The sequence below is a fragment of the Grampus griseus genome (assembly GCF_964374135.1).
Source record: "Grampus griseus genome assembly, chromosome: 2".
NCBI classification, from domain to species: Eukaryota; Metazoa; Chordata; class Mammalia; order Artiodactyla; family Delphinidae; genus Grampus; species Grampus griseus.
In genome coordinates this window covers 4,664,700-4,684,627 of record NC_139018.1, presented here as the reverse complement: position 1 = coordinate 4,684,627, position 19,928 = coordinate 4,664,700, and the positions used below count along the sequence as shown (strand labels likewise).

Sequence of the window (19,928 nt, the reverse complement as noted above, 5' to 3'; positions counted from 1 at the left end):
TACCTCCTGGAAGCCAGCCCACAGCAGGCGGGGAGATGGGCCTCTTTTTTACAGCAGCACACATGGTATTCCAGAGTGTGTCTGGACTGATGTCTGTGTAGCTGGTCCCTTCTTGTACATTTGGGTTATTTCTGCTTTTTAGTTGTACAGGCAGGGCTGCTTTCAGCGGCCTTGTGCGCGTGTTTCCTGGTGTTTGCTGCTGTAACCTCGGGGTCAGTGCCTCCAAGTTGGTTTGCTGGGTTATGTATATTTGCCGAGTAACAAGGCACATGCTGTTTTGCTTGGTGTCACCCTAATTCTCTCCATAGCGACCGTACCATTTTGCATTTCTGTCAGCAGTGTGCAAAGTAAGTAATGCCCAACAGCTAGCTAACGGAGCGTGTTGTCAAACTTCTGGCTTTTCTAATCTGACAAGTAAGAAATGATATCTCCATGTAATTTAAAGTTTCATTTCTTATGAGCAAGATTGAAGGACCAGTTACATTCCCTCTCATATGAACTCTCTGTTCACTTCTCTTGCCCATTTTTCTGTAGAGCTCTTGGTCTTTTTCATCGATTTTTAGACCCTGTCTGTGTACTAGGGACAGTGACCTTTGCCTCTAATATAAGTTGCAAATATCTCTCCCGTTTGTCTTTTTTATTTTTCTTAATTATTTACCTGTTTTTCATGCCGTGCAATAATGTTTATTATTATTATTACTACCACTATTATTTTCATGTAGCCAGATTTATGCATCTTTTCTTTTATTGCTCTGGCCTTGGCGTGATGACCAGGAAAGTTTCCCCTACTCTCAGATTGTAGAAAAATTCAGTCATACTCTCTTTTCATACTTGTATAGTTTCTTTTGTTTTAATATAAATTTCTGTTTTTTAAAAGAAATTATCCACAGAGCACTTTTTTTTTTTTTTTTTTGCGCGATACGCGGGCCTCTCCCTGTTGTGGCCTCTCCCGCTGCGGAGCACAGGCTCCGGACGCGCAGGCTCAGCGGCCATGGCTCACGGGTCTAGGCGCTCCGCGGCATGTGGGATCCTTCTGGACCGGGGCACGAACCCGTGTCCCCTGCATCGGCAGGCGGACTCTCAACCACTGCGCCACCAGGGAAGCCCCACAGAGCACTTTTGGTGTACACCATCCCATGTGATTGGCTACTTTTACTTGTGTGATTTTAAACCGTAGAAAGGGGCTCTTTACTCACCTCTCCAGTTTGCCATTGTGCAGAGACTCCTCGCATCTTAGAGTTTGAAGAGACCAATATATTCAAGGGGAAGGAATTGAAATCTGGGGAGAAGGGACTTGCCCAGGGACCCCCAGCCCCATCCCAGGGACTAGCTCTGGCCGGCCTGGGAAGAGGTTTATGAGCATCTGCTGTGTGTTGGCCTCTTGGCCAGGCCTGTCACCGTCCTTCACGCCCAAGCTCTAGGTCCTGCTATTAGCCCCACCTTATAGGTGTGGAGACTGAAGCGCTGAGAGGTGAGCTGCCTGCCCAGCGGCGCGCAGCCAGTGATAGGCTATCAGGCTCAGATACCCGGGTGTCTGCCTGAGAGCTTGGCCCTCCCGCCTCCGGACGTCTGGTGGTGGCGTGCATGCGCTGAGCCCTTCCCTCCCCTCCCCCCTCTACGGTCTTGGAGGACCTTGGCGGATGAGGTGTCCTTGTCTCCACGCCGAGGGCCGTGGAGGGCCCCGTGAATGAACATCATCTCCCAGGGCGCCTGCTGGAGCCAGTGGCAGCAGGTCCACGTGCATTGCCTCAGCCCCAAGGGCCCGCCTGTTACTGGCAGCCAGAGGCCTTTCAAGCTGTCCTTTCGTTCGTCCGTCCATTTGGTTATCTGCTCATTCACTTATCCAGCCCTTAATTCAGCACAACTTACTGACGCCTGCAGTGTGCAGACCCAGTCCTGGCCAAGGGTGTCCCAGAAATGTGACAGGCGTCTGTCCCCAGGAACTCACAGTCCTGTAGGGCGGGCAGGTGGCCTCGGCCGTCCTGGGGGGCCCAGAGCAGTGTCTCCCTCATTTTCCCTCCAGGCTTGGGTGCAGAGGACTGGCCGGGGTGGAGGGGAGTGGGGAGCTGGGCCCCCAGCCTCCCTCTTTCTGGGGTCCGGTAGCGCATAGACGCGAGAGGCTGGCTTGTTGTCCAGTCCAGGCCCCTGGTGGTGATGACTCAAAACCAGCCGCGGAGCGGGCAGGGATGCCCCAGGCACACAGTGAGTCAGCAGCGGGCCAGGACCGGAGCCTGCCCCCCAACCCCTCGCACCTCGGAAGCGGCACGGCCCGGGGAAGGGAAAGGCGAGCCTTCGGAGGTCTGTTTGGTGGGCCAAGCAGACAAGATTTTAAGGATATTAGGTGATTTTCATCACACCTGAATGTGTCTTGATCACGTCTTCCATTTTTCCCAAAGCCGTAGACTTTTGGCCAAGTGTCTGCAACTGTCTGCCGACAGGGGCCCTGGTTGCCAGAAGGGTCTGAGTGAGGTTCCCTCCGGCTCCAGCTAGTTAGGCCCTGCAGCGCTGTCCCACGCCCCTGGGATGGGACGTACCAGCTGTCGGTGTAATTAAGGTTGCCATAAAACCCACCAGCTAGACACACAAATGGCTCCTCTGCTCTTTCCCGGGGCAGCAGCAGTTGTGAAGGCAAGTAAATCATGTTCGGCGGCAATCACTTCAAAGGTCAGCCTTCCACTTACAGCAGCACTGTTGGCAGGGATCGCCCGTAACACGGCTTGTTTCCCGGCCATTCGATTTTACGACGCCCTAATGAATTGGGCCATTTCCATCCATTCTCAGGAAGTGTACAGAACGAGGGTTTTCGTTCTCCTGGAAAAGGCAGGTGGTGTGTCGGTGGGCACGTGGGTGGTTCTGCCGGGGACAGGCCAAGGACCCCGGCACGTTGCTTCTCTGGGCCTTCGCACCGCCCTCTGGGAGCAGCTGCCCCCTGCTGCCATCAGGAGATGATTTCTGTGAAACCCCCGGCCTGTGGCTGGAACTCAACGGGCCCTCCTCTTCCTCCAGGCTTTCCTGGGTCAGTGTGTTTTCCGAGTGCGTGTGGGGATCCAGGTGCCGCCGCTGGAGAGGGGCTCAGGTGCCCACAGATGTCACGGTCCTGCCCATCGGCAGCCACTCCCTATGGGCTCTTGGGGCTGTGTCCCCGCCGCCCGGGAGGAGATGCGCCTCAGTGCACAGGCCACATCTAGGGACGTGAGTTGGGCCGGACTTATCCCTCTCCCTTGATTCCCTGCTCCTCGCCTGGACTGTGGTGATGGGGAGGGCGTCGGGAAAGGCGGCAGGAAGGCCTTCAGGCCCCACGTGGCCTTGGCAGATGGAGGCCTGGGGCTGCTGGTGGAGAGGGTGGTTTAAGTCAGAGGTGACCGTGGCGCTGGGGATGGGAGGTGGGGATGGATCTGGAGCCATGACGACGGGCCTTGCTCCCTCCCCTCCCTTCTCTTCCCACCAGAGCAGATTCCAAACCCTGCCCTGGGATGGCGCTGTTCTTTGAGTCGGGATGTTGTGCACTTCTCAGAGCACGTGTTGGGGACTCTGGTGGTCCACGTCCCCTCCCAGGTCCTAGACCGCTGCCCCAGCTCCAGGCTGGGCTGGCCAGAGCATCTGCCAGCAGCACGGCTCCTATGCCCCTCCTGGCGGGGGCTCTGGAGCTTTCCTTCCAGTCCACACTCCAGGAGACTCATGGCTACCTGGGAGGGCAAAGCGGGCATGTGGGATCCTGGTGCACAGAGTGGGAGAGGAAGGGAGGGAGGAAGGTGGGCAGTTCCACGCTGCCTGGGGTGCAGCTACACAGGCTGGCCAGTGTTCAGAGGCCTGCAGGACTGCCTTCACTTTTCTACCCCTGGACTACTCCTCAGGCTCCAGGGGGCCCACCCTGAACTCGCCCTAGCTGAGGGCTGCTTCTGAAAAGGCTCAGAGAAGGTAATCGTTTGTTCCCCACCCTCCACCAGGAATTTGCCCCAGCGTTTACTGAGGCAGGACTTGGCCAGCAGGAGACGGGGATGTGGGCCCCAGAGAAGCACCACACCCTGGCCCTGCGCCCTGAGTAAATCCCTGCATCTCTCTGAGCCTCAGTGTTCCTCATCTGGAGAATGGGTCTCAAAATACCCCTCTGTCTAAATTGGATTTATGGAGTGCTGCATTTATTGTGAATTTGACTTATATATATTTGAAAGAGGATGATAGAAGATCTATGTCTGAAACATTTTGAAAGTTTGTAAACTCCAGTTTTTATTTTATTTATTTTTTTAGATATTTACTATTTAAAATTATGTTTATTTATTTATCTTTGGCTGCTTTGGGTCTTCGTTGCTGCGCGTGGGCTTTCTCTAGTTGTGGTGAGCGGGGGCTACTCTTCCTTGGTGTGCGCAGGCTTCTCACTGCGGTGGCTTCTCTTGCTGCAGAGCATGGGCTCTAGGTGCCGCAGGCTTCAGTAGCTGTGGCGGACGGGCTGAGTTGCCCTGTGGCATGTGGGATCTTCAGGGACCAGGGCTCAAACCCATGTACCCTGTCTTCTCAGGCGGATTCTTAACTACTGCGCCACCAGGGAATCCCTAAACTCCAGTTTTTAAGTAAGTGTGAAGGCAGCTCGTTTCACGGCCGGCTGCCAAGGTGCCGGAGAGCTGTGTTTATGCTGTGGCCACATGGTGGCGCCCTGGGAGCTGGTAAACAGGCCGCCAGACCCGGCAGGCGGGCCCGAGGCACTGTGCCCGCGGCCTGTTGCTCACTATTGCAATTTAAAGTCGTGTTGCCCAGGAGTTTACTGCATGGAGGTGCGTGTTAGTCCGGGTGCTGGGACCTCCACCCTGCCCCTGCCCAGCCCAGTTGCTGTAGGCTGGAAGGTTCAGGTGAGAAAACGCCCTGAAGGAAGCGGGACAGCAGCTGGCCGCTTGATTGTGTTAGTTTAGAGACTGGAGGCTGTGGAGTGTTGGTGATGACGTAAGAAAGAAAGAGTGTCTTTAAAGCTAACTTCCATGCTGCGGTTCTGTGGGCTCGAGAACACTGGCTCCCACGATGCACTTATCGCTCCAGGGACGTTAGGCTGAGGCTTTGAAAGCTGTGAATTACGTGACCTCTTCAGAAGCAAGACCCTCGCACAGAGTATGGCCCTGGCATTGATGGGCATCACTGGTGCCTTTAGGTGCCCTGGGCTAGGCGTGGGCCCTTCCCTAAGCTCTCCTTCGCTGGACCCCCGCTGCTCTCCAGGGCACCAGTCTGACTGGGGAGATCTTCATGCCTCCCTGCACCCATGCGCCAGTGGGTGTGGGGAGGGGACGCGGAGGACCGCCCACTGTAGAGGTATCACGGGGCAGGGCCTGAGGTCACCCCGCAGCAGCCCCACCTCCACGCTTGGGCTCCTCAGCCTGGGGGCGCATTTTCCAGCACCAGCCTCTCCAAACTCTCCAACCCTCGGGGCCCTCAGCGGCCCTCCTTGTCCCTGTCTGTGGCACCCGCCCTGTACCCCTGGGGCCCACCGGCATGACGGGTGCCCACTCTTGCAGGTGGTGAGAAGCTACAAGGCCACCATCCAGCAGACCCTGGACATCCTCTTCCTCCGGGAAGGCTCCGAGTTTCTGAGCAGCACAGATGCTTCGAGCCGGGACTCTGCCGACCGCACCATTATTGCCTGGGATTTCCGGAGCTCCGCCAAAATCTCCAACCAGATTTTCCACGTGAGAAACCCTGTTTGGCATTGCTTCCAGTTTCAGGGTGCATCCGTGTAGTCCCAGGCTGTCCGGGGCCCCAGGTCACTTCTGCGGAGATGGTTCAGCAGACAGGACCTTTGGAGACAGATGGGCTGCCTGAAATCTGCAGGGTCGGGGAAGGCAAAATGCAGGTCCAGGCCTGCCCAGAGAACCTTCCACTGACTCCCAGATCGGAGTGACTCCCTAACGGTCCTCTCACTCATCCTCTGTCCAGCACAGCCTGGCTCCGGGGTAAGCGTGTGGAGGGGCGGCCTGGTCCAGATCCACGGGAACGCGGATGCACCCCCGAGACACCCCTACCCTCCCTCCGCCACCCCAGCCAGCCTGCAGGGTTCCACCTTGCCCTGGCTCAGTGGTTTTGGCAGGGGCTGTGACTCAAGGGTTCAAGCAGGGACCCTGAAGGTAGGCCACCTGCATTAAAATCCTGCATTCACCACTTATAGGCAGAGGGCCTGGGCCCATCATTTACCCTCTTTGATTCTCATTTTTCTCTTCATAAACTGAGGGTGAGAATGTTTCTTGCCTCATAGAGTGGCTTTGAGAATTAAAAGACATAAGTACTTATAAAGAATCCAGCACAGTGCCAGGCACAGGGAGTTCTCCATAAAATGCACCACCTGTCACCACCCCACCTCTATTACCATCACCACTGTCATCATCATCACTACTGTCATCACCATCACCTTTAGTACCATCACCATCTCCAGCACCATCACCATCTCCAGCACCATCACCACGCGTCACCGCCATCACCGACATCACTATCGCCACCCACCATCATCTTTTAAGGTTTCAAATTAGCTATGGCTAGTCTCTTTGGTGCTGCCACCCTGAATTTAAAAATATATGTCACGTGTATATATACACCATCTTCCTCTCCCTGCTTTTCCCCTTGTTCTTAGAGGATTCTAAGTGACCCTGAGCCAACCTGCCTCTAGACCTTCACTTCAGGGTTCTAGTGCAACCCACCGAGAACAATAAGCCCTGGGAGGGCCCGGAGGGTCATGTCTAGCCATTGGGGCATCCTGCCTCTGACGGCCCTGCAGAGACCAGGGAAGCAAGTGAGGTAGAGAAAGTGCTGCGTGCCTGAGCCACCAGCCCTCCTAGGGTCACACCTCCTCACCTTCTGTGCAGGCAAGCAGGCACTCCGCCCGGTAGCATCACACCAGGAGCTCATTATCAGGTTCCCATGTGCCTCTGACAGCACATTAGTCTGCAGCCATGGTTCCACCTGCTCCTGACATCACCCTCTGAATTTGGGCTCATTTAGAGGCTGTGGCTTCAGGACATCACCTAGAACACGGAACGCGTACAATGGAGAAGGGAGCTTTTAGGGGTGTTTCTGTGTGACCGAGCCTGTTAAACAGTGAGATTTTCCCTCCTGTTTGGAACCCCTTGTGCAGGCGTTTACCTCCCCACTTGGCCAGTCACCTTCTCACTTACTATGTGTTCTGGCTGCGTGGGACCCTGGGCTGGGCCGGGGACCCTCGACGGCTCACTGTGGAGGTGGGGAGATGGGCGTGTGGATTCGTTTTCTATCGCTGTATGACAAATTACAAATTACCATAAACCTGGTGGCTTAAATCAACAGAAACGTGTTTTTTCAGTGATGGAGGCCAGAAATTTGTAAAAAGTATCACGGGGCTGAAATCAAGATGTCGTCAGGGCCCGCTCCCCTTGGAGGCTCGGGGGAGCGCCTGTCCCTTGCTTCTTCCAGCTTCTGGTGATACTGGCTTGTGGCTGCATCACTCCAGTCTCCGTGCCAGCATCTTCAGGTCTCTCTCTGCTCCGTCTTCACATCGCCTCCTCTGTGTGTCTGATCTCCTCTGCTTCCCTTTTATAAGGGTGCCTGTGATTGCATTTAGGGCAGTAATACACGATAATCTCATCTCAAGATCCTTAAGTTAATTATACTTGCAAGCTCCCACCGCCTTTTTTTTTTTTTTTGACATATAAGGGGACATTCACACGTCCCAGGAATTAGGACATGGAAGTATTTGGTGGGACATTTTTCAGTCTACTCCAAAGGCCATGAGCCGAGGAGTGCAGGGGGCCCCTAGAAGCCAGAAAAGACAAGGGAACAGATTCCCCCCTGAGGACTCCAGAAGGAACGAAGCCCTGCCGGCCTCTTGAGCTCAGTTAGCCCAGAGAGCCCGTTTCGGACTTCTGAGCCCCAGAACTGTAAGATAATACATGTGTTGCTTTAAGCCACGACCCTGGAGGCATTTTGTTACAGCAGCAGCAGGGAACCCACACACCCCTAAGCCAGGTCTGGGCAGAGGGCCCGGGGCCCCGCGGGCAGAGTCTGGGGGGCGAGTCCGTCAGAGGCAGAAGCCCAGTTGGGAGCCTCCTCCGCCCTCTCTGTGGCCCTGCTGTTTCTCAGGAGCGGTACACCTGCCCCAGCCTCACCTTGCACCCGAGGGAGCCTGTGTTCCTGGCGCAGACCAACGGCAACTACCTGGCCCTCTTCTCTGCCGTGTGGCCCTACCGGATGAGCAGAAGGCGGCGCTACGAAGGCCACAAGGTACCTCGTCCCTGTCCCCCAGGTGGAAAATTGTCCCACTGACAACGCCAGCAAGGGGCTTGCGGCCCCCGAGGGCAGGGACCCTCTGTCCAGGCAATTCGTTTTTTCTCTTTCCTGGGTGACCCCATGCCACGTGGCCTGGTGTCCACTCGAGGCCCCGGGCCACATCTGGGCAGGGACAGTTTCGTTGATCTGTCAGCTCACGTGGACAGGTCACGGGGCTTGGGGAGGGACGCAGGACGGAACGGGAGTGGGGCTGTTTCTCCATCTGCCCCCTTTCCCTGCTGAGGGCTGCCTCATGGGGCAGAGCCAGTGGGGACCCAGCGCCTGGCGCGGAGGCCAGACGCCATCAGCTGTGCTGGAGCTGGGCTGTCTGGGGTACACTAAACCAGCCTTGTGGCACAGGCCGATGCCGGGGCCCTGGCCTCAGGGCAGGAGCTCGGCCGCTGGGTGTGAGGCCCCGCCCTGCTCCTGGCCGGCTCTGGGCCCCAGCCCGCTCCCCTGTGGGAGGGGCAGGCGAGGCCGTGCGCCCTGTGCCGCGCGGCCTGCTCACCCCAGGTCGCCCTCTGACCCCGGGTCGCCCTCTGCAGGTGGAAGGCTACTCGGTGGGCTGCGAGTGCTCTCCAGATGGTGACCTGCTGCTGACGGGCAGTGCCGACGGCCGGGTCCTCGTGTACAGCTTCCGCACCGCCAGCCGTGCCCGCACGCTGCACGGGCACACGCAGGCCTGTGTGGGCACCACCTTCCACCCCGTGCTGCCCTCCGTCCTCGCCACCTGCTCCTGGGAGGGCGACGTTAAGATCTGGCACTGAGCCTCCCAGCACGGAACCTTCCAGACACCGGCCGGGGTGGGCGGGTGTGTGTGATGAGGAGGCTCTGAGGTTGGCTTCGGGGTCCGGCTCGGGTGGCCGCTGCCTTCTCCACCCTCTGAGCCTCAGCGTCCTCATCTGTAAAATGGGGACAAAACCCGTGTGCCTCGGGGTTCTGAGGACTGTGTGAGCGAAAGCGCCTGGCACGGTGCTGGTGACGCTCAATAAACGTGAGTGTTTTGCTCTTTCTTAGGTTATTTCAGCGACAAATATGTATCGGCTCCCCACTCGCAGGCCTGCTGGAGCTTGGAGACAAAACCTGGGGTGGGAGCTGGAGGGGGGGCAGCCCCCGGGGGCGCTGGGTCCGGGTCTGCCCACCCCCGGTCTCACAGGGCCTGCTCAGGCGCAGGCCGCCCTCTCCCTCCCCTGAAGTGTGGCCAGCGGGGTCCCCGGGTTTGTCCGAGCCCTGGGCCATCTGCGCTCCTCCTCGCCCACTGCCTGTCAGGTGTGCGCGCTGCCCCCGGGAGTGCGTCTGCCCCGGGGGAGGGAGCAACGTGCAGACGCAAAGGTCCCTTGAGGAGCCTCGAGGAGCCGTAAGCCCCAGGAGCCCAAGGTCCACCGATGGGCGAGGGTGGGGACCAAAGGTGCGCACGTCTCAGGACGGGCATCCCCGAAGCCTTGGGAGTCTCCCTGGAGGGGGCAGACCGTGAGCCTGTTAGGAGGGTGTCCCTGGCAGGGGGTCAGTGAGGAAACACAGGGGACCCGAGGAGGAAGCCACAGGAGCAGCTGGTGCCCAGCCTGGCCTCTCCAGAGCCTGGGCTCCAGGCCCGGCTCTGCTGTCCGTGTAGCCGAGACCAAGTCATATTTCCTCTCGGAGCCTCAGTTACCCCCTCTGTAAAGTGGTGTCAGGACCCCCAGCCTGCAGGCTTGCTGTGAGGGTCCAAGAAGGTCAAGTATGTGGGGGGTGTCAGCACCCTGGGAGCTCCAGTCTGGGGAGGGGCTCTGGGCAGATTGGGGGGGGGGCTCTGGGGCTTGCTGGGGCTGGTGGTAAACGTTTATTTCAGTGTGTCTAACCCACCCCCGGGCCCTCGGGAATCTTGGGGTCCACAAGCAGGGCATCCCAGGCAGAGGGAAGGGCAGTGCAAAGGCCCTGAGGCGGGACTCATCCTGAGGGCCGACCCCTTTTCTGTCCTTCATCCTCTTCCCCTGCAGTCAGCACGAAGCCTGGCCTGCAGTGGGTGTTGAGCGGACGCTGTGTCCCCGAGCTGGGCTGGAGAGACCAGGGCCAAGCGCGTGGGTGGGTGGCAAGCACAGGATCCCGGGTGTCCCTCACACCAGGGAGGTGAAGAATGGCTCAAGAATGGCTCAAGGCTCAAGAATGGCTTCTTTGGTGGAGGGAAAGATAACCGCACCCCACGCTCAGCCCTGGCAGAATTGGAGGCCCGCACGGAGGGCTGCCCCAGCCTGAGCAGAGGGGAGGCTGAGTGTGCATCCGCTCAGAGCCTGGGCAGGCAGTGGACACTCCTGCCTCGCCCCTCACGCCCCCAGGTGGCTTCGCTTCACAGAGGAAGTGACCCGCCCTGGGGTCACTTCCTCTGTGAAGCCTTCCCAGGTTACAGCTGCCTCCCGCCGCCCCCTGTGCTGGGCCCCTCTTCCCCCCATACCCCGCACCCCGCTCCTTCAGGGCTCCGAGTGTAACAGGCGCCCTGAGCCCCGCCCCCTCCTGACGCTGCCTCCCAGCGTGCGTGCTCAGTGCCGTGCAAACTTCCCGGGCTCGCAGGGCCCTGCTCCCGGCTGCATCCCTGGCCCCTGCGTGCGGGAGGCATTCTGTGAATAACTGCAGGTAAGACCTGCCCACAGGATGGGGGCTTTGGGATCAGACGGCCATGGACTTCAACCCCGTCACCCCCTTTCGCTATTGTGCGGTCACAGCCAGTGCTGAGCTGCCCCGTGCCTCAGTGTCCCCTGCTGTAAACGAGAACTCACAGCACCCAGCTTGTGGGGATTCGTGAGGTTGGGTGCGACGGCTCTCGGCAGGACGTGTATGCAGCGGGCGCTCAGGAGCAGCAGTGGGAGTATCAGTATTAGCGATAGTATTAGCATCAGTGTCAGCCCAGCCACTGGTGCAGGCGTTGAGCCAGTTCAGGCCAGAGGGCGCGGTTGGGTTCATCCTCAGACCTGGTCTGGCGAGGCCCCCTCTGGCCAGCTCTGGCTCACTCTCACGGCAGAAGCCCCCAGTGAGCTCCTCCCACTTGACAAGTCTCAGGGAAGGCCTCTGACTGGCTGGCTTGTGTCACATGCCCGCCCCAGACCAGGGGTCCCTGGCCAGGCATAGCTGCCACTATGCAGCTGGAGGGGAGAGTGACGGGACCCCCACAGTATTGTCATGAGGGTGTGTCCCCCCAGGTCCAGCCCGAACAGCCCCTTGGCTGGCATTTGTCGGATGGATTGACCACGTGTGAATGAGCCCAGACACAGGCCGGGAGGGGAGGCTGTGCTCGTCTGGGGCGTAGCGGGGCCCAGCCTTCCCAGGTGCCTCTCGCCCGCCTCTCCTGCCCCCACCTTGCATCCAGCCCCAGATCCTGGGGTCCAGACATCCTACTTTCTAGCCCAGCCCGAAGCGGGCGTTTTTCTGCCTTCCTTGATGTGGAGTGTGTACTGAGTGAGAATTTCATCGCGTGGTTTGCTGACTGCTCTCCCCACTGTGATATGTCAATATGACCACTCCTTTGTTTAATGAGCATCAGTTACACACGTACTCGACTAGCTTTGGCGTGGCTGCTGGGGTGTGGCCAGGGGATGACCTCCCTGTCCACCGAGCTGCCCGGCCCCTCCCGTGTGCTGAGTCCACACCCCGGCTACCTGCAGCCTTGTGGGACACCATGGGTCCCAGACCCGTCACCTGCTTGCATGGGGCCTTTGTGGGCTGGGACCCTTTTGACTTCTCTCGGGGCAAACAGCAGCCAAATCTCTGTCCTCGGAGGCCGTTTCTTTACCACACTGGTCACCTGGAGCCAGCCGAAGCTCTGACCCTCCTGGGACAGGGATATCCAGGGATCCCCAGACACCACTGCAGCTGCTTCTTAGCACCCCTCCCCTGTGGATTTGATTTCTTAACTACGTGCCCTGCAAGCCCTACCCCTTCTTAGGTTATTTTACTGGGAAGAATGGCAGGTGCTCTCCGTACCCTGATCCTCTGCAAGGCGTCTAGGAGTTCACCATTTGCAATTTTAAAATAAGAGAGCTAAATTTAGAAAGTATGGAGCCAGAAAGAAAAAGGAGTGTGGGCTGCCCCTCCACCCACCTTCCTGGGGCTGCGTGCCTACCTTCGCCTCACCCGTGAATCTGAAATACAGATCCGAAGCCGTCGTGGGAGAAGAACGCTTTCATGTTGAGATGCCAGCGTGGCTGTGTCTGTTGCTGAGCGAGGCTGATGCTCGCAGCCCCCGTGAGGTGGCTGTGGGCCCCACCGTCCCGGTGGGCAGAGGGACAGGCCCGGGAAGCCTGCGCTCCTCCCCTCCCTCGGGACCCATCTCTGGCCCAGCCTGGGGCTCTCCATGCAGTGGGATAGCCACCAGTCTCGAGGGCCCCTGGGAATCTCACGAGTCACAGTCCTCAGGCTCCAGAAGGGGAAACTGGCCCAGAGGGCCCAGGACTTGCCCAAGGTCACACAGCCCTGCACTGCCTGCTGTGGGCTGAGAAGAAACATGGACAGAAGGGTCGGTGGACGGTGGGTGCACAGCCAGGGTCCTGTTGGGAGGGAGGCAGGACCGGAGTGGAGCGAGGGGTGCTTGGGGAAGGAGGGAAGGAGGGAAGGAGGGAAGCCCATCCCGGCCGTGGCTGGCTTCAGAGGCCATGGCAGGACAGCTCTGTGAGGCCTGTTGGCCGCCTGCAGGGACGAGCAGTCAGACTCTGAAGTGACCATGTAGGGGCTCGCCCTTCTGGGCCCAGACTGCAAAGTCCTCGGGGTTCCCAGCCCTGCTGTCCGGTCTCCCAGCCCACGTGGTGCTGACGAGGCTCAGGGCCCCTCTGGGAGCGTCTCTGAGCGAGAGCCTGCTGGGTGCCGGGGGCCATGTGTTTTCCCCTCCACCCACTCATTTGCCCCCCAGTTCGGTGAGGGTTCCTTCCCCACCTGCCCACAGGGAAACCGGGCCCCACACAGGGGAGCTGACTCGGGAGCCTCTCCACAGCCCCTCCCCCGCCAGCAGGCTGCTTCCTGGGGCGCATCTGCTCCTGGGGGTGGGCAGCCGGGCCTGCAGTGGCAGGTCAGGTGCAGGCACCCTGGAGCTACACAAAGCTGGGTGGGCCGGAGAACTTCAGGTGTGCACCTGGGCCGAGGTGGTCCCCTCCCAGTGGGAAGAAGCAGACATAAAGCCCCCTGGGGGAGGGGCCCTCCATCCTAGGCCTTGCAGAACGTTCACAAGTACTGTCTCAAGGGCATCAATGAGCATGCTCAAAGATAACCAGGCAGACAAAGAAACAAGGCGACATGGGCAGGAGCCAAGATAAACAGTCTACACAGACCCCACCTGATGGACGTGTCAGGCCCAGACCGTGAGCCAGCTGTGCCCGCTCTGTTTAAGGAAACAAAAGACAAGCTTGGAAATCTCTCCAGGGAATAGGAAACTATTAGAAAGTGGCATAGTGGGTTTGTAGAATGACCAGACAGAACTTCTAGAAATGGAAAACGTTAATAACCAAAACTAAAAACGTGGTGGCTGTGTTGGGCAGCTGAATGGACGCAGCAGAAGAGAATTAGTGACCTGGAAGAATGCAGGTTGAGCACGGTGACACCACGGTGTGGGTCTCAAGGAGGCAGGGACACGGAGGTAGAGGACACAGAGGTTCTGATGGCAGTCCCAGGAGGAGGGAAGGGTGGAGAAATAGTTTAAGAAGCAGCTGAGGATTTTCCTCAACTACTGAGATACACCAATCCACAGATGCAAGACTCCCTGTGAATTCCCAACAAGGAGGAATCCACAGCGAGGCACACCTCAGGGAAATTGCAGAAAACCAAAGGGAAGATCTTCCACCGCTGGAGAGAAGAAGACAGATTAGCACCAAAGGAACAACTCCTGGGAAGGGGGGGGACTGATGGCGAGTCCCACCCCAGCAGGAAGCCAGGGGACATCTCTGTGCACTGAGGATAAGAGACCCCCGCTGACATTCTCCCCAGTGAGAATATCCTTCAGAAATGGGGCAAAGACATCTTCAGAGCAAAAAAAAAAAAAAAAAACCAAAAGAGTTTGTCACTAGCAGAGCCGAACTAAAGGACATCCTAAGGAAGCTTGAGGCAGAAGCAAAGTCTATAAGCAACATTGTATGAAATGGCAAAAACAACGTTTAGTGGGTTGAGACGATGGAAGAATTCAAACACTGGACGACACGGTGCCAGGGCGGGGGAGGTTATCATCAGGCTGCCCTGGCCTCAGAGAGGGGAGGATGGGGGGAGACACCCAAGGCCACACGTCCCGAGATCAAAAGGCAGGGGGGAGAAGAAACTACCCAAACCCAAATTCTTTCCACCGACGTCTTTTATTAATGAATGCAAAATACAGTACTGAGACGGGGCATGCATCACAGACGACAGGAAAGCAAGCTACAGAAACCGGGGTCGGAGGGCCTCATTACATCTGAGGTAGAGCGAGGTGGTACCGGGGAGCGGGACACTGGGGGGACGAGCACCGGCCCCACTTGGGACTACGGACCACGGGGGAGCTGGGGGGTGGTCGGTCGTCGGCCACACGGCAAGAACAGCTGAAAACGTTACACATCCCTCCACCCGTTCCAGTCCCCCTCTTTGTGGACAGAGCGTCAGGGTTCCCTTGTCACTGGCTGGCGGGGGGTCTCCGCAGGACACCGTCCTTCCCTCTGAGGGGCAGGCCCCACTCACCCTCACCCGAATATCAAGGAGCGTCGCGTCGAAAACGCCTAGGCCACCATCCAGGGAGCTGGAGGCTGAGTGCGTTAAGAAAGACCCTTTTGCTCTATAAAAATAGTTGCGCTTTATAAAAGGGGGGATGCTCATCTCCGGTGGGGAAGGAGGCTGCTGTGTGAGAAACGGTCCACCGTGGCGGTGCGGGGGCGGACGAGACACGTGGGTGGGGTGCGCCCCCTCCCCCGGCTCAACGGGGTCCTCGTTTGCGGGGCCGGGAGGACGGGTATCAGGGAGGCGAGGCAGCACCCCTCGGGACCTGGTGTGCGGGGTGGCCACGGCCGAGGCCTGCACGTGGGTGCTCAGTTGAGCAGGGTTCCGTAGAGCTGGGCTTTTGTGAGACTGTCCTTGCGGCTGAGCCCCGAGCCGCCAGTCCGAGGGAAGGCGGGCTGCGGGCTGAGGCGGGCGCCGGGGTGCATCTCCGGGGAGGCCTCCATGGAGCTGGGCTCCAGGGAATCCCTGGAGCTCCGAGGGCTGTGCTCGGGCTCGGGGCTGCCCCCCGCCCCACAGAGCTGCACCCCGAGCCTCTCCCGCTCCCCCTCGCTGGCCGCGTAGCTGGGCAGGGGCTCAGCCGAGCGGCCGGGGCTGAGGCTCAGGTCACCGGCCGCCCGGAGGTAGCGGGGCTCGGCCAGGTGGCCCTGGGAGAGGTCATCGCCCTCCGAGAAGCTGTCAGCCTTGTAGCTGGCATAGAGGGGGCTGGCGCGGCCCTCGGCCTTCTCGCCCGGGCCGCCTCCGGCCCCGAAGTAGCGGTCGTTGAAGCCGCCGGGCGAGGCGCGGCCGGGGGCGGCGGCGGCGGCCGCAGCAGCGGCCGGGAAGGGGTAGGCGCCGATGTCCTCCACGCTCAGCGGCCGCCACTGGCCGCGCACGTCCTCTGCGGCCAGCCGGGCCGACCCCGGCTTGGCCCGCAGGTTCCACAGGTTGGGGGGCATCAGGGCGGGCTGGGGGCCGGGGGAGACCGGGAAGCGGTAGGGCTCGGCGGGGTACGGCGACACAGTCCTCGCGAACCCCGGGGCCGCCTCGGCCTCGAGCGGGGCGGCCACCGCAGCCGCGGCCGAGGCATAGCGCGGGCTGCCCCCGTAGGCCGCAGGCGGCGTGCGGCCGAAGAGCTCGTCGCGGCTGTTCAGGTAGATGGCCTGCTGCGAGGCGGTGAGCGTGCTGGCCTGGGCGTGCTCCTTCTCCTCCGACGCGGCGCTGAAGCTCGAGTAGGAGCTGGACGTGGGCAGCGAGGCCGCGTAGCCCCCGAAGGCCCCGTGCCGGTAGCCCGCGGGGTAGGCCGCCGCCTCGGGCTCCTCCTCCTCGGCCGCGCTGTCAGTGGAATTCTGGGCCCGCAGGAAGCCCACGTCGGTCACGGGCCCGTCCGCACTGGGCCGCCGGTCACGGCGCCGCTCCTCGGGGCAGTAGAGGGCCGTGTCGCTGCAGTAGATGTCCCCCTTGTAGGGGGGCCGGGGGCCCGGCTTTTCCAGCCTGTCGCGGAAGGCCAGGTCACGGGCTGAGGCATCCGACAGATGGGAGGACAGGCTGCCGGGGTCTGGCTTCTCCAGCACCTTGGCGAGGACGCAGGGGGGGACGCTGTCAGCGTAGGCCGGGCGGCAGAGCGGGGAGGGCAGGCTGCAGCCTTGCTTCTCCATGTGCAGGCTCACGTGCTCCTGGAACTCTGAGGGCAGCTAGAATGGGATGCCGCGAGGAAGAGGAGGGGACGGGGGTCACGGTCGGCCCCGGACCGGCAGCCGAGGCTGACCCACCGGGGACCTGCCCAGGGCCTCTCTAATCCCACCAGCTGGAGCCGACGCCCGGGATGCTCTATTTCGCAAGCTCCCGGGATGTGCCTGTGAACCCCTGGTCACCGCCACCCACCCAGGCCCACTCCAGTGGGGCACTGCAGAGCCTGGAGGCTGGAACCCGGCTCTGACTCAGGCCTCTCTCGGGCCTTCCCCTGAGGGGCTGACTTGCTCTCCCAGCCCCAGGGTCTCTGGGAGGGCACCCCTGGCCCACGCACGTGACTTGGGTGCTCCCAAACCAGACAGACTCAGAAACAGATGCGACAAAGATTGAGGGCCAGGCGCCCAGCGGTTTCCGCAGGAGCGCCTGGTGCCCTGTGGGGGGGCGTCCCGCTACTGTTTGATCTATTTTGTGAGCGTCTTAGGTGTGGCCCAGGCTCGGGGAGGCGGCAGGTGGAAAGGCCTGGGTGAGGGGAAGGGCAGCCTGGCTGGGGTGGGAGCCCTGGGTCCGAGGCTGGGCCCTGTGGCCTTGGCCCAGTGACTCCTGTGTGAAGCCAGTTTCTTATCTCTGAAATGAGCACTGTTAGGAATTGTACCCAAACCAAACCACAGGGTTTCGGGGGGGGGCTCACACAGCAGGTGGGGACTGGGGGCTGTGCCCGGAGGAAACGGGGTGGGGGGTGCGCCGGCTGTCTGGGCTTGGCGGGGAGGTGTGTATGCGGTGGTCCCTCCACCACGTACCCAGAGAGGCCAGGGCACGGCAGGATCGAGTAGGGCCAGGGGGCCTCGGGCGCAGCCAGCCCCTTCGCTCTCAAGGGTGGGACCTGCGAGGAAGGGGCCCCGAGTGGTGGCAGGGGCAGCGGTGGGCCTGGCCGGGGCGGGGCTCACGTTACCTCGGACACCTTATGGCCCCTGCCGTACGTCTGGCTGCACTGCAGCAGCTGGGCCGCTAGATTGCAGTCCTTCCTATAGAGCTCCTAAAAGACAAGAGAAGCTGTTCTGCACAGGCTCGCCCCTCGCCAAGGTCGCTGCCACCCTGACCGGTGCCCAGTGGCCAATGCGGAAACCGGCGGGCAGAGCCAGCTGTGCAGTGGGCAGCACGAGGACCCTCTCTGGGCCTCACACTCTCGCCTGCAGAACGGGGGCCCCTGCTCTGACCTGCAGCCGCTGGTGCATGGAGGGCGCCCTCCCAGGCAGTCCCACCACTGACCCGGGTGGGAAGCTCCCACAGGGTGGGGGGCAGTGGGAGAAGAAGGGCCCGCAACGTGCCCTAAAGTCCCAGAGGCCCCAGGCATGGACACCAGGCCCGGTCTCCCTGCCCGCGGCCTCTGAGTCCCTCCCAAGGGAACACAGTGGAGAGCGCCGGCAACGGCGAGGGACGAGGAACGGGCCTGCCGCTCCCACGTCTCAGAGTGAGGCCTGGACTCGGGCGTGGCTGCAGGGCCGGGCAAGGGTCAGGGCGAGTGGGGGGCAGAGGGCCTGTGTGACCCCGGGTCCGGGCGGGGACCAGCTCAGCCTCCTGAGCTGAAAACAGATGCAAACAGTAGGCCTCGAGGGGTTTTGGTTTCATCTTTGGAAAATCTCTGTTGCACGTGCCTGCCTCTGGGCCTTGGTTCCCACTGCCGGCCAGGGACCCTCTGCAGCCAGGGCTCTGACGGGGGCGGGGGGTCTGGGGTCCACCGATGGGCCCTGAGGTCCACCTGCTCCCATAGTCTCAAGTCAACCAGGCCCAGGCGTCCTGCAGCTCAGGCGAGCTGCTGAGGGCGTGGGCGCCCCTGCCATGCCCTGACCCTGGTCCTGGTGGCTGCCGCCCCTCCACCTTCTGCACTGAGGCTGGTGCCCCGGCTTGGCCTGAACAGTGGAGGGAACCCGGGTCTCCCACTCCTTCATGCATCCCTGAAAGGGTATAGTTGGTTGAGAGCTGGGAACTGGGCTCCTGTGAGGCCCCAGACTGGCTGCCGCTGGCATCAGAGGGCTGCAGGCACCGTCTGGCCAGCCCAGACCTGCCACCAAGCTGTTAACGGTCTTCTGAGAGCCGCCCCTCATCTCTGTGCACTCTTCCGCCATCTCCTACCTGTGGCATCTCCACCTGGCTGTCCAGGGCCCGGCTCCAGCCCTATGCCTGCCACCCCTCCCACGTCTCCCCCAGAAGGTCCCAGCCCAGGAGACGGCAGGTGGCTCCCTTCCAGCAGACTCTGACCCCTGCAGTCGGGCTGGACCCATTTTTTCTTCTCATAACCCACATCCCAAATCGGTCAATCACTTTGGTTCCAGCTTCAAAATATAACCAGAATCCAAGCCCCCCTCTTCCCACCTCCCTGGCCGCCATCCTGGCCAAGCCACCATCGTCTTTCTCCCAGGTTGCTGTCTCATTGACCTTCCCACTCATGGCTTTGTCCTCTACGGTCTGTCCTCAGCAGAGCAGCCACTGGAGCCCAGTAAGAGTAAGTTCAGTCAGGCTACCCCTCTGTTCAAGAACCTTCAGTGGCTCCCTACTTCACTCAAAAAACCCCCCAGATTCCTATCGAAGCCTATACAATGAGGCCTCCTGTTTTCCTTCTGATCTCAGACCCTCGGCCTCTCCTCCCCACAAGAGCCCCTTCTGGTCTCTTTGCTGGTCTTCAAGTTACTCAGACCCACCTTTGCCGCTGTGGCTCTTTCTGCCTGGGAAGCGCCCTTCCCCGCTGTCCCATGGCTAGCTCCCTCATCGCTTTCAGGTCTCAGCTCCAGCAGCCTCTTCCAGAAGCACCCGACTGAGATTCCCTAACCCTGCAACTGGCAACTCCCAGCGCCATCCCCTGCTTTATTTTTCTCTGCAGCATTTAGCACTTCTAAGTCACTACACAGTTGACATATCTATCCTGTTTACTGTCCGCCCTCCCCACTCCCCTGCTCAGATGTAAACTCCACGTGGGCAGGGCGCTTGCCTGTGTTGTTCACACGTATTCTCAGAGCCTCGTAGGGTCTGGCCCGGCGAGGAGCAGATGCTAATCAGTGAGTGTGTGCTCAGCTGACGGGTCTGTGGCGGGCAGCGGGGCCCTTCTCGCGGGACCCTGGAAGTCAGGACCCACGGGTAGCCACAGGACTCTGATGTCCACTGCAAGTGGCTGAAGGCAGGAGTCCTGAGTGGCCACGCCCCAAACCTGGGGTCAGGAAGCCCTGCCTTGACTGGGACAGCGTGGCCCCATGCTCCCTATCTCAAGTCCCATCTCCTTCCAGTAGAGGGTCTCGCGGGATGCA

The 19,928-nt window shown here is 60.4% G+C and overlaps 2 protein-coding genes across 10 annotated transcripts in view; one reads left to right on the top strand and one right to left on the bottom strand.

The window, feature by feature from the left end:
* WDR25 (WD repeat domain 25) overlaps positions 1-9,277 on the top strand; it is a 140,700-nt gene extending 131,423 nt beyond the window's left edge. Inside the window, exons 5-7 of the mRNA XM_082648319.1 lie at positions 5,499-5,669; positions 8,086-8,226; positions 8,817-9,277. Of these exons, the coding sequence (XP_082504445.1) occupies positions 5,499-5,669; positions 8,086-8,226; positions 8,817-9,038 (534 nt within the window). The 3' untranslated portion in view covers positions 9,039-9,277. The remainder of the gene's footprint in view (positions 1-5,498; positions 5,670-8,085; positions 8,227-8,816) is intronic.
* A 5,995-nt stretch (positions 9,278-15,272) lies between these two features.
* The window catches only part of BEGAIN (brain enriched guanylate kinase associated), a gene marked incomplete at both ends in the record, with an annotated part of 43,185 nt that continues 38,529 nt past the window's right edge, over positions 15,273-19,928 (bottom strand). For 5 of the 9 annotated variants that reach the window (XM_082648800.1, XM_082648802.1, XM_082648799.1 and 2 more), the window contains 2 exons: positions 15,273-16,634; positions 17,582-17,665. In XM_082648800.1, the coding sequence (XP_082504926.1) occupies positions 15,273-16,634; positions 17,582-17,665 (1,446 nt within the window). The remainder of the gene's footprint in view (positions 16,635-17,581; positions 17,666-19,928) is intronic. The other 4 variants (XM_082648805.1, XM_082648806.1, XM_082648804.1 and 1 more) reach the window with 3 other exon arrangements.